Source organism: Indicator indicator, chromosome 1 (genome assembly GCF_027791375.1).
Source record: "Indicator indicator isolate 239-I01 chromosome 1, UM_Iind_1.1, whole genome shotgun sequence".
Lineage (NCBI taxonomy): Eukaryota > Metazoa > Chordata > Aves > Piciformes > Indicatoridae > Indicator > Indicator indicator.
The window spans coordinates 91,307,229-91,319,340 of record NC_072010.1 but is presented as its reverse complement, the minus strand read 5'-3'; the positions used below and the strand labels follow the sequence as shown (position 1 = coordinate 91,319,340).

General features: G+C 48.2%; 1 protein-coding gene across 1 annotated transcript; it reads right to left on the bottom strand.

Annotated features, from left to right (window-relative positions):
* Window positions 1-1,573: 1,573 nt before the first annotated feature.
* TMEM39A (transmembrane protein 39A) lies at window positions 1,574-11,486 on the bottom strand. The gene is made up of 8 exons (XM_054383210.1): window positions 11,359-11,486; window positions 9,507-9,729; window positions 7,388-7,471; window positions 5,889-6,031; window positions 4,722-5,070; window positions 3,705-3,892; window positions 3,120-3,240; window positions 1,574-1,807 (listed from the first exon to the last, which is right to left on the bottom strand). The coding sequence occupies exons 1-8, from the start codon at window positions 11,469-11,471 to the stop codon at window positions 1,574-1,576; spliced, it is 1,455 nt and encodes a 484-aa protein (XP_054239185.1). The 5' UTR covers window positions 11,472-11,486.
* Window positions 11,487-12,112: the final 626 nt, after the last annotated feature.

Genomic DNA, 12,112 nt, shown 5'->3' with positions numbered 1-12,112 from the left:
GTTTGGCAATAAGGGAGTTGAGAAGTGTTTGAGAACAATAAATTCCTGCCAAGAACATTACTGCTTGAAGGAAATGGTTGAATATTCCTTAATTTAATGCTGTTACTCAAGGCATTATAGATGGATGTTTAATCAATTACTGTCCTGCTAGGTAAAGCCTATTCATTTCAAAAATCCTCTTGAATGATACAATACCCTGAAATAATAATTTTTAGTTCATTCTCTAGCCAGAGGGAGGGAGTTCAAGTTACTAGGAAGACAGATAGAAGCTAAAGAGTTTGCTATTTTAAAAAAATACTTGCATCCTGCTAACAGTGGGAAGAATTGAGAGCTTTTGCTGACTGACAGGAACTTCCTGCACATTGCTTCCTCTCTTTCCCTAAACTGGTATCTCATCATTGCACATCTCCAGTGCAAGATTTCCCTGGTGCTGAGGTTACCAGGATAAATTTTACTTATCCTGGTGAAAGGCCTCTTGGTTTCCTTTCTTCCTCTGGCTGTCTGCTTATCCAAATTCTACAGCAGACCAGTTTCCAATTAACAGCAGTTCTATCCCCACAGTACATAATTAAGGGGAAAAAGAGTTTTGGTGGCAAAAGGTTGACCATAAACCAACAATGTGCCCTCATGGTGAAAGACAGCCAGTGGCATCCCAGAGTGCATTTGTGGGCAGCAGGTTGAGAAAAGTTCTCTTCCCCCTCTTCTCTTCCCTTGTGTGGCCTCATCTGGAATACTCTGTCCAGCGCTGGGCTACCTGCTTCAAGACAGGGAACTACTGGAGAAAATCCATCAGAGACCCACTTAGGATGATGAGGAACACCTGTCTTACAAGGAGAGGCTGAGTGACTTGGGGCCCCTTAACCTGGAAGAGACTGAGGTGGGCAATCTCATTAATGCTTATCAATATCTAAAGAGCAAGTGTCAGGAGGATGGAGCCAGGCTCTTCTCAATTGTGTCCAGTGATGGGACAAGACGAAACGGACACAAAGTGGAACACAGGAGGTTCCACGTAAACAATAGCGAAAAATTTCTTCACTTTGAGGGTGGCGGAGCATTAGAACAGGTTGCACAGACAGGTTGTGGAGTCCCCTTCTCTAGAAACTTTCATAACCCACCTGGACATGTTCCCATGTGATTTACTTTAGGTGACCCTGCTCTAGCCAGGGCGTTGGATGAACTGATCTCCAGAGGTCTTTTCTAACCCCTGTGATGCTACGCAGTAGCAAGGCAGTTGTGTGAGCAAAGCAGACACAGTGACCACACACACAATCCTGTTGCTTCACATCAATATATGTATGGGTATAGATATATACACACCGTTGTTTTTCTTTTTTAATATATATAAAATAACACCTTGTTTATAAAGCGACATTTCATTGCCACCAGTTCCCTTCCCACCCCACCAAAAAAACCACAATAGTATACAAAATATAAAATATTTTAAATATTTATAAACGCCGCAAGAAAAAAAATAGAACTGTACGAAAATATTTTTTTTCTTTTTTTTTCTGAGGTTCCCCTCCCTCCCCCGTGGGAAAGGAAAGAGAAGGAAGGGGGTACACGCTTGGCCGGCCTAGTGTGCCTTAAGTCCATAGTTGTTAAGTGGGTAAGAGTATGCCCTGCCTAATACTATCCGGTCCCGGAGGAGCTTAAATAAGACATAATAATTGCAGAAAAGGATGAGGGCCATGGAGAGGGTGTGGTTCCACTTCTCTGAGCGCAGCAGGGAGTAGAGCTGGTAGCAGACCACACTGCCTTCGATGAGAATCAGCAGGTTGAGCAGCCGTAACGGACGGTGGAAAAGGAACTGCAGGGAAAGAGTTAAAAAAGGGCAGATTTCTGTGATTAATTGCAGTGTTGAAGTGGGCAGAGGCTGGTGCACCTTGCTGCCTAGCGACCACTCTGCTGGGCAGAAGAAAGGTTTGTACTCCAACCACCACCAGCTGCCACCTGAGGAAAGCAGTGTAAGAAATAAGGCCAACTGAACGTGACCCAGCATGTGCTCAGGTGGTCAAGAAGACCAACAGCGTGCTGGCTTCTGTCAGAAAGTGTGACAAGCAGGACCAGGGAAGTGACTGTCCCCTGTACTCTGCAGTGGTAGGGCTGCACCTTGAGTACTGCGTTTGGTTTTGGGCCCCTCACTACGAGAAGGACAGTGAGGTGCTGGGGCAGGTCCATGGAAAGGCAACAAAGCTGGTGAGGGTCTTGAACATAAATCCTGTGAGGAGCAGCTGAGAGAGCTGGGGTTGTTCAGCCTGGAGAAGAGGATGCTCCTTGAAGGGAGGTTGTAGCGAGGTGGGGGCCAGCCTGTTCTCCCAGGTAACAAGTGATAGGACAAAAGGAAATGGACTTAAGTTGCACCAGGGGAGGTTCAGATTGGATATTAAGAAAAATTTCTTTCAGAAAGGGTTATCAAACATTGGAAAAAGCTGCCCAGGGCAGTGGTGGAGTTACCATCCCCGGAGGTGTTTAAAAGACGTCTGGATGAGGTGCTCAGGACCACAGTGTAACAGTTGTGTGCAAGGAGATGTTAGGTTATGGTTGGACTGTGTTCTTAAGGTCTTTCCCAACAAGGCAATTCTATGAAGTGTCATTTCACTTGAGGAGGATAGGTGAAATAAAATAACCTATCCTGGCTGACATACTTTCCCATTTCCCTTGAAGATGCTAACTGGAACCCTCTTAAGAATACAGCACTGCCTGACAGGAGAGCTGTGTCACTACCATGAGAAAACACTAACAAGGCAGCTGGATCTTCCACCTTGCCCAGGCACTGGAGCAGGCTGCCCAGGGAGGGGGTGGAGTCACCATCCCTGGAGGTGTTCAAGAAATGTGTGGACACAGCACTTTGGGACGTGTTTTAATGGCCATGGTGATCTTGGGTTGCGGTTGGACTCTATGATCTTGGAGGCATTTTCCAAATCAAACAATTCTGTGATTCTATGATATGACATCACCACAATACTGCAACAGGAAAGCCCCTCTGCTGCAATCAGTGTTTTGTTCAGCAGCAACAGGAACTGAACTCCGTTCTGCATGATCTGCTCTGCTGCAGCTAGGTTTGAGCCTTTCCTCCCTCCCACAGTCATAACATGTCAAGCAAGAGAAGAGATACTTGCATAAAAGCGGGCATGGGACACATCTGAAGGCACTGCTACATTGTAAGGCCCAACTGCTTTGTACAGGCATCGGCTACGTCGCACCAGAACTCCCTGTGGCCATATTGTGTTTTCTGACCAGCTGTGGGGATAGAATGACAGAGTGTTAGCATCTGTGCTCCCAGCTGCTTGAGCGTGGATTCACAGGAACAGAGTTCATCCCGAAAAATACCAAAGCCTCTGCCACAAGCACATGTCCCAGTTCCCACTGGACAAGCACAGAGAGGTGATCACAAGAGGGACCAAACAAATGGATCCCAGCCTAGCCCACCGCATCAGAGCAGGCCACATCCTGCCCCTGGACAAGCTACTTCTCCAGTGGCCAAGATCTTGGCATTTGTTTCTAGGAACCAGCACCAACCAGCGGAGCTCAGAGAGCTCTCTGTAGGAGACAATTCCATTTCTAGGGAACAGAAAAACCAGCAGAGTTCCAAGGGGAATGAAGTGTCCTCAGTAGAGAAGCACTGCTGATAGTTGTTTTATGTACTAGAATGCCTTCTCAGCCCCTTACTGGGCATGCCAACCCCTCCCCATCCCCACACTCACATATGCTGTGGAGCGTTGCTGTAGGAACCATGTTCCAGTTTCTGCCACTTGCCAAGGTGGGCAGCTGATCTGTGAAGCAGGTCACAGTACTTGGGAGGCAGCAGCTGCGTGGTGAGCATGACAAAAGCATTAATCCACACCATGATGAGGTGCTCACAGGACCAGCGCATGTCATAGTACTGGGTGCTCTGCAAAGAGACCAGACAAGAACTTGGCACCACTGCCCTAGAGTGGAGAAAGGAATGACAAGGGATGTACTGTGTGTATATCCAGCAGACCCACACCACACATCACAGGCATGCTCTTTTGGACCAGTGATTTCAGAGGATTACATCTTAGGAAACACTCTAGGCTCCCTTCTCCTTGACCTGAAGGAGGATGAGCAGGGGGATGATGCTGCAGCTGATGCATCTCCTCTCCCAGCAGCAGATAAGAAAGGGGCCTGCTTGTAACAGAACTGCCCCAAGAGCACCAATTGCACCAGGACTACTACATGGATTGTGGAGCCCTGCCCATTTCACCACAGCAGCTGAAGCTCATTCAAGTTAGAAAAATAACAGATTAAAAAAACCCAAAAACACAAACCCCACAATGACAAGAGGTTCTTGGGTTTAGTTTGCCAAGCATCCTGCTTGGCTTTGTTTTCTAACAGGCTGACCACCAAGGCCTCTGATCCAAGCACTCGGGCCAGGATGTTGGATCTGAGACAGGTAAGAACAGGTTCCCTTTTCTAGGAAGAACACAACTATCCATCTGCCTAGGACACGGGGTGGGAGAAGGGGAGTTAGTAAGTGGGGTGATGGGACTAGAGGTGCATCACATTTATGGCAATACCTATCCGCCAACCAGGAGCAGTACTAGTGCCCTCCGGATGCAGCCATGCTCCGCTATCCAGGCTGCCAAAGGGGAGACAGAGAAAAGGGGAGTATTAGCCAGGAGTCTGGCCTGGCAGCAGGTCACACAACAGTCAGAAGGAGACGGCTGGCAGGGGCACAGAGAGAGCTAGACAAGAGCTACCTTCACAAAGCACAGTGGCAAGAATGCCACGTAGTAGGCACTGAAGAGAGAGTTGAAGAGAACTTCCTTGATCCTGCGGTTGAAGTCTGCTTTCAGGCACTCCACCTCGTTGCGGATGAGATCTGGGGAGAGGGGGCAGCTGTGGGTGGGGATAGACGTAGGATTATTGAACTGTTCTCTCAGGGACTCCCACAGAAGCGAGAGGAAATCTTTGGGTTTGACCAGGCTGCTGACAGCTGAAGCCCCATCATCCACCATCTGGTCCTGTACCATGTAATCACAGTCTGCAGGTAGGGGCTGTGCTCTGCTGTCCTGGTGGAAGCAGCACAGAGGAACATAGACACCAAACCTGCAGGGAAAGAAAGAAAGAGGCGGGGGGGGAAAGGGCTGAAATGACAACCATCCCAACATGAAGCAGGAGGCACCTTCTCAACAGCTTCTGGGGAAGAGGAGGCCGAGGGGAGACCTTCTCACTCTCTACCACTACCTGAAAGGAGGTTAGTTTGAGAGAGGTTGGCCTCTTCTCCCTAATATCAAGTGACAGGATGAGAGGAAACAGCCTCAGCTTGCACCACAGGAGGTTTAGACTTGGTATTAGGAAAAAATTCCTTACTGAAAGAGTGGTGAAGCATTGGAACAGGCTGCACAGGGTTGTGGTGGAGTCACCATCCTTGGAGGTGTTTAAAAAGGCTGCAGACACATCTCTTTGGGACATGGTCTAATGGTCAAGGTGGTGTTAGGTTGACAGTTGGACTTGGTGATCTCAGAGGTCTTTTCCAACCAAAACAATTCTATGATTCTCTACAGATGTTGGCCCTTATGACAGGGGCACCACATGGGAACCCTCACTCCAGAAGCTAGTGGCCAACTCTTCTTCCCCATAAAAGGCTAGAGGCTGCAGCTTCAACAACCACGCAGAGAAGCTTCTTTAAATCATTGTGGAACCAATGATCCCAATGGCTCAGTCTTCAGTCACATACTGAGGCAATCTGCTTCATCAGCTTAGCACCACCTCCTCAAGTCATCCCCCAACCATTCCTGCTTCCTCTTTAATCATAAGATAAGGAGACAGGCTACAGCCAACAGCTTTTCTTCCCCTGGTGGTTCATCCCACCCCCAAGCAACTATGCTCCCTCCACCTTGAAGGTACAAGATGATGTCACTCACGGGTAGCCCAGGAAGAGAAGGTTGAGAACAGAATGGCTGCGGAAGAGGTTGACCAAAGTCCAGCAGAGCACCCATCCGCAGACAGTGAGCAGCACAAGGCGCACCATGTAGTGAACCACTGATGTTGCACCCACCTGAGAGGCCTGCAAATGGAGAAGAAACATTCATCAGCCCTGTAACAGTAGTGCTAGAATGTGAGCACATGGGAGGAGAAGCCAGAGATAGGGGTGCCAAGAGGCACTGTAAGATGGATCGTTGCCCTCTTCCCAGAACTCAGAGACTGACTCTCTTACAAAACCCAAATAAGCACAAGTCATACAGCATGATTAAAACAAGGCCCTTCAAAACAATTCCAGAGCTACAAAGCAGAGAATGTAGTTGCTCAAGTGTTTTATTGCTCTGTTGATAGCCCAGGATAGTCTGAAACATATGGCCTATTGCTCTTCCCTCTAGAATGATCAGGTCTCAGCATTCATTTTCCTAAAGAATTGGAACGTCACAGTTCTCAGCTGAGGGAAGACAAGATGGTGCACTTTAGCAATCCCCAAACTGGATTTCCACCACTCATCTTTATTGGATGTACTGCAGTCATGTGAGGAGGCACCACCTTCAAAAGGACTGCAAGAAAGCTTGTTCCAATCTCCTGAGGGGAGAAGGCAATTGAACTACGAAAAGATTCTTAGGGGTTAAAGCCAGTAGATGTGATGTGCCAGAACTTGCATGGAAGGTTTCAATGCAGAAATTTTGGTCTATGGAAAGTTTTATAGAGGATGTGAATATAAATGAAATGGCAGGAATCGGGAGATGAAAAGAGAACTTCAGAGATCCCATCCTCTCTGTTCACCTATTGAACAGAACATAACTGTTCCTTTTCTGATTTTATTGCTTTTGATTTTATTCCTTTTGATTTTATTGCTTAGCCTGGAGTTGTTTCAGAGGATGGAATTTCCATTATCCTCAAAACGACCTTTAAGTATGTATGTGGCCTGGTTCCACCTCACAAACACAGGGTCTAAAAATCTGAGGTGGTATGACGATAGTCTCAGAGTTACTGAGTAACCAGGACTGGAAAGGCAGTTCCTATTTCACTCAGGCATCCCCCTGACCTTTCCACTCCAATTTGTTTGTTCTTCCAGCCTCAGCCAACCTCCCTGTTTGCCTGTCTGCTACCTGACTTGCAATTCTCACAGCTGCTTCCCTGGCACAAGATAGTGAGGAACAGTATTGGTCCTACAGGGACAAAGAAGTAAGCGGGACCATTCATCTCCTTCTAACTGCAGAGGCAACAGAGCTATCCAATAGCGCAGGACATGAACAAGCTCAAGGTAAAATCTCCAAGGCAGAAAGGCATCCCCAAAATCTTAGTCACCCACACCCAGACTTGTGCTGGGTGAACAAACTCTCCAGCTATCCAAATGGCAGAAGTTTCTCAAGCTGTGGTCACGGTCACGCTCTGCTATGAGTACTACAGGCAGGAGAAAGAACAGTGGGAATGTTACCTCAGAGATGAGGGCCCACACCAGCCTCCGTGCTAGCATCACTGTGATGAATGCCGCCAGGTGGTAGTCAATGAGGTGAAAATTCTGAAGGAGGAAAAAGAAAAGGTCTTCACCAGGGGAAGGGACTCTCAAACCTCCCAGGTGAGGTGGGACCGGAAAGATGTGTGCTGGGTATCAGGGCCTTGTGTCCTTAAGTCTCTCTATTAAGGATGAGGGGGAAGGGAATAATGCAGGAAATGTCTCCAGAAGGTCTTCCCCACATGGAGGTTCCTTCCCCTGCAGATTTCCACTGGAAACAGACCAAAACAAACTCACAACCCACACTTTGGGTAAGTAGTTTGGGTTCAAAGGGAGATGTAGGACCAGGATTCTACTGTGGAGAAGAGCTTGCAAGTTCTCTTCAGAGAAGCAACTGAGCAACCAGAGCAAGGACAGCCAAGCCGGAGTCCACTGTGAGCATACCAGCTCACTTTAGCTCTTAGTCTCAGAGATGAGCTGTTAGTGGTTAGTGCTTCCTGAATATTAGGTTGATGTCACCTTCAGGAGCCACAGATCTGTATTAGAAATTAATGTTGCCTCTGGCTGTATTGAGTTAGATACAGCTCTTGAACTTCTTGTGATTTTCCAGTGAAGCTATCCAATGTGTTCTGGCTAAAACAGTTAGTGTACTCTGAATACCCCTGTCTGGGACCTCAAGGCCATTTTGGGTAACCAAGGTGCTTGACTTCTGATGGGAGCAAACATGAGACATATTAAATCCTTTCAGGTAGGAAGCCTAAACCAGGGTTTTTCTTCAAAGCAAGCTGTGTCCATAGCTCATGTAAACATGAAGAAAATTTTTTTCACTGTGAGGGTGACGGAACACTGGAACAGGCTGCCCAGGGGGGTTGTGGAATCTCCCTCTCTGGAGATATTCAAGAATCCCCTGGATGCATTCCTGTGTGATCTGGTATAGGTGATCCTGCTCTGGCAGGGGGGTTGGACCACACCTCGAATACTGTGTCCAGTTTTGGGCCCCTCAATTGAGAAAGGACATTGAGATACTTGAACGTATCCAGAGAAGGGCAACGAGGCTGGTGAGAGGCCCAAACACAAACCCTATGAGGAGAGGCTGAGGGAGCTGGGATTGTTTAGCCTGGAGGCTCAGGTGTGACCTCATTGCTGTCTACAACTACCTGAAGGGAGGTTGCAGCACAGGAACAAGAGGACACAGTCTCAAGCTGCACCAGGGTAGGTTTAAGCTTGAGGTGAGGAGAAAGTTCTTCACGGAGAGAGTTGTTAGACATTGGAATGTCCTGCCCTGGGAGGTGGTAGAGTCACCATCCCTGGAGGTGTTCAAGAGGGGATTGGACGTGGCACTTGGTGACATGGTTTAGTGGTCATGAGGTCTTGGGTGACAGGTTGGACTTTGATGATCCTTGAGGTCTTTTCCAACCTTATTGATTCTGTGATCATTCAAAGTCCCTTCCAGCCCCTAACATTCTGTGATTCTGTGAACTTGAAACCAACAGCTGGACAGCTAGAACACCAGCAGCACCTGTCGGCATAGTTAACTGAGGAACCACCCTGTATTTCCAAGCAGCAAGGACACAGCCTAACCTGAAGGACCTCTTCAGAGGCTAGTTTCACTCAGATGAGCTTTGCTGACTCCAGTATGGGGCACTGCCGCGTTGTGTGGCGTATTGGGTCAGGAAGACGACCGGAACAGAGGAGACTGGAACATTTACATATGCTGAGGATCTGACCACCTCCCCAACTCCTCTGATGCTGACCTGCTGTGAGGTCCTTATGAAAACTTCCATCACCACCCTTCATTTCTACTAGGGGGGGGCACCCACAGCAGGCTCTTGGAATCTCAGCTCCATTTCAAACCCTAGGGGCTAGCTAGGCCATGCAAGTATCTTCAGGTAATTTCCACTGAAGGGGCCCTGCTGACAGCTCTCTCTCTCAACTTGTCTCCTGTAAAATGGGGGATGACATGGCCCTGGCTGATTGGGGTGCATGTGAAGTCCCCTTCACCCCATTATGTCCAATGCTTGGTGATTTCTGGACTGAAGCAGCATGAAAAGAAGCTGTGTAATGACAGAATGAGAGTGATGGCATTTGTTGGAGGACTTACCAGTGACGTGCAGGAAGCAGGGTGATTGTATGGGTACCACCAGACAGTCTTGTAGATGTTAATGTACTGAATGAAGAGGGCTACCAGTAGGTAGATGAAGAACAGGAATTCAAAGAGAAGGCTCCCATCCAATGGCAGATCAGGGATCCGGCAGTGACGTACAGGCTCTGGAGTAATCAGCGCTGTGATCAGAGGCGCAGAGAGGCTGATGGCACTACCATTCCTGAAGCAGACAGATATCACTTCCTTGGTAAACATTCTACATCATCTCTACTATTTTCCAGGACAAAGAGTGATTGCCAATGTGAATTCTGGGACTGAGCAGTGCTAGGAGAGATGGCAGCAGTCTTACATTCAGATTTCTGGCACAGTACTGGTGCTGAGCTTCAACATCTTCTTCGCTCAGACAAAACCTTTATCCAGCATTTTCTCTAGACAACAGATTGGTCTACCAGAGATGCTGTGATATGCCCAGCAATATTTCAGTAAACTTGCAGGTGGAGGAGCAGAGGTACAGAGCGAGGAAGCAACTCCAAGCACAAATCACTGAGGACTCTGTGCCAGACCAAGTGCCTAATGTCGCTTCCTTCCACCCATCACTAAGATGTTATAGGAGCACTCAGCCTCCTTCTCCAGTACTGCAAAGTGCCCATCATCTTTCTGCTCTCAGTTCCTCTCTTAAAAAGAGGGGCAATTAAAAATAGAACAAAGGAGTTCAACCACATCCTAGAGGCTTACCTCTCAAGTGTTTTCACACTTCTTTCTTTCCCAGCCTTCAGAGGAGGCTAGGACAACTAAATCTCCAACAGACTGAACTGATGAGGAAGTTCAGATACACTATGCTGTGTCTGACTGAAACCAGGATAAACAATGCTCCCCCTGGCCCCTGGGGCACTGACTGCATGGTCTCAACAGCAACTTGTTCCTCAAGAATTTGAGACTGTGCCATCCATCCATCTGTCCCACCCACATAAGTCTTTAAAGGACAAAGCTCTGGCAGGGGGGTTGGACTAGATGATCTTTCGAGGTCCATTCCGGCCCCTAACATTCCGTGACGCTGTGAAAGCTAAATGGCTTGGATCTCTCTACTCTGCAAGGATGAACCTATACCAAAGTAGATCAGGGCCTCAACATGCAGCAAATAGCTTCTCTAATCTGTTAACTTCTGTATGGAAAGAAGTAACACTGAACCCTTTTAGTCTTCACACCAAATGTGGAGATCTAAGTGTCACCATGCATTTCTTTTTCAGCCTCTAACTTCCCAGAAAACGGAGATGAGCTTTGCCAACTGTGAGAATTAGCTTCTGCTGCCGCCAGCAGGTCTAAAACAGAATATAGGCACATCCTCCTGCCCTGCCTTTCTATCACGTAGGAGGGGGCCTCACAGCTGAGCTCTGACAAGTCACACTAACTCCTTGTGGCATTGCAGGCAAGTGAGCAAGAGAGAGAGTACTCATCATCTGCTAGGATTTGCCGCTTTAGGAACTGCTGCAGGGAAAGACAAACTGAGCACTGCGTCATTTCCACCTCTGGCTGTTGTGACCACACTGGATGGTGTAGGGTGGCTGAGACCACTTCCACAGTCCTCCCCCACAATGCATGAAGTCCACAGGAACCACAGAGGCAAGTGTGCACCACAGCAGAGCTGGGAAGAGAAACTGAAAGAGGTTTGTCATGCAGGGCATGTTCCTTCTTGGGGGGATGCTACATCAGAAGCCTCGAGGTTTCCATCTCCCAGTTCTCCTTGACCATGACACTGCATTCCCACAGGGCGTTCAGAGCAGGTCAAGGCTCCTAGCTTTCAGTGCTAACCTAGCTGCAGGTGCCTCAACAGCCCCACCTTTGTCCTCACCTGTTTCTCAAACCAGTACCGTTTCCACAGTTCCCACCAACCAGCGTCTGAAGAGAAGGCAAAGCTGAACGGCTTAGCTGCTGCCGGCTGGGTCCCCTCCTTCCACCGGGCATGACCAGGAACCAATCCACTTCCAATGCCTCCTGCAGGCTGTGCCCTGAGTCTCAGACAAAGATCTCGAAGCCTTCCCAGGTCTGCAAAGGAGGCAGAAACATCACTTAAACTGTGAACTATTAGTTACCCAGCCAAGCAAGCACATGGAAATGGAAGCTGCTCTCCTCCATCCAGAACCCTGCGGGACACCGAGCACCATCCTGAAACACTGTGCCACCTCAGCGGCACCAGATCAGTGTCTGCTTGCATACACAGGATGGCCACCACTGATGCTGTGTCTTTAAAAGGCAGCTGCTTAAATTAGCCATCAGTGACTGCTTGCACTTCCTGTTGGCTGGAAAGCACCACAGAGTATCTCCACTGTTGGAGACTACACAGCTGCGTGCCTCATTTCAAAAGCAAACCTAGGAAGAACCCTCTCCCTGTTCTGCTGTAAAGAACTACTTGACCTTTGCAGGTCTTTTTAACCACCTGAAACATCACTTAACAGCCTCTGATGCTTGTAGGTAATTTGGACCCCCTCTGTCAGAGCTCTCAACAGACAGACTGGTCTCTGTGAAGCTAACTGCATGGTTCAGCTCCATTCCATGCTAAGAAAGCCCAAGTGACACGATGGTAGGAGGTCCATTTACAAGTGATT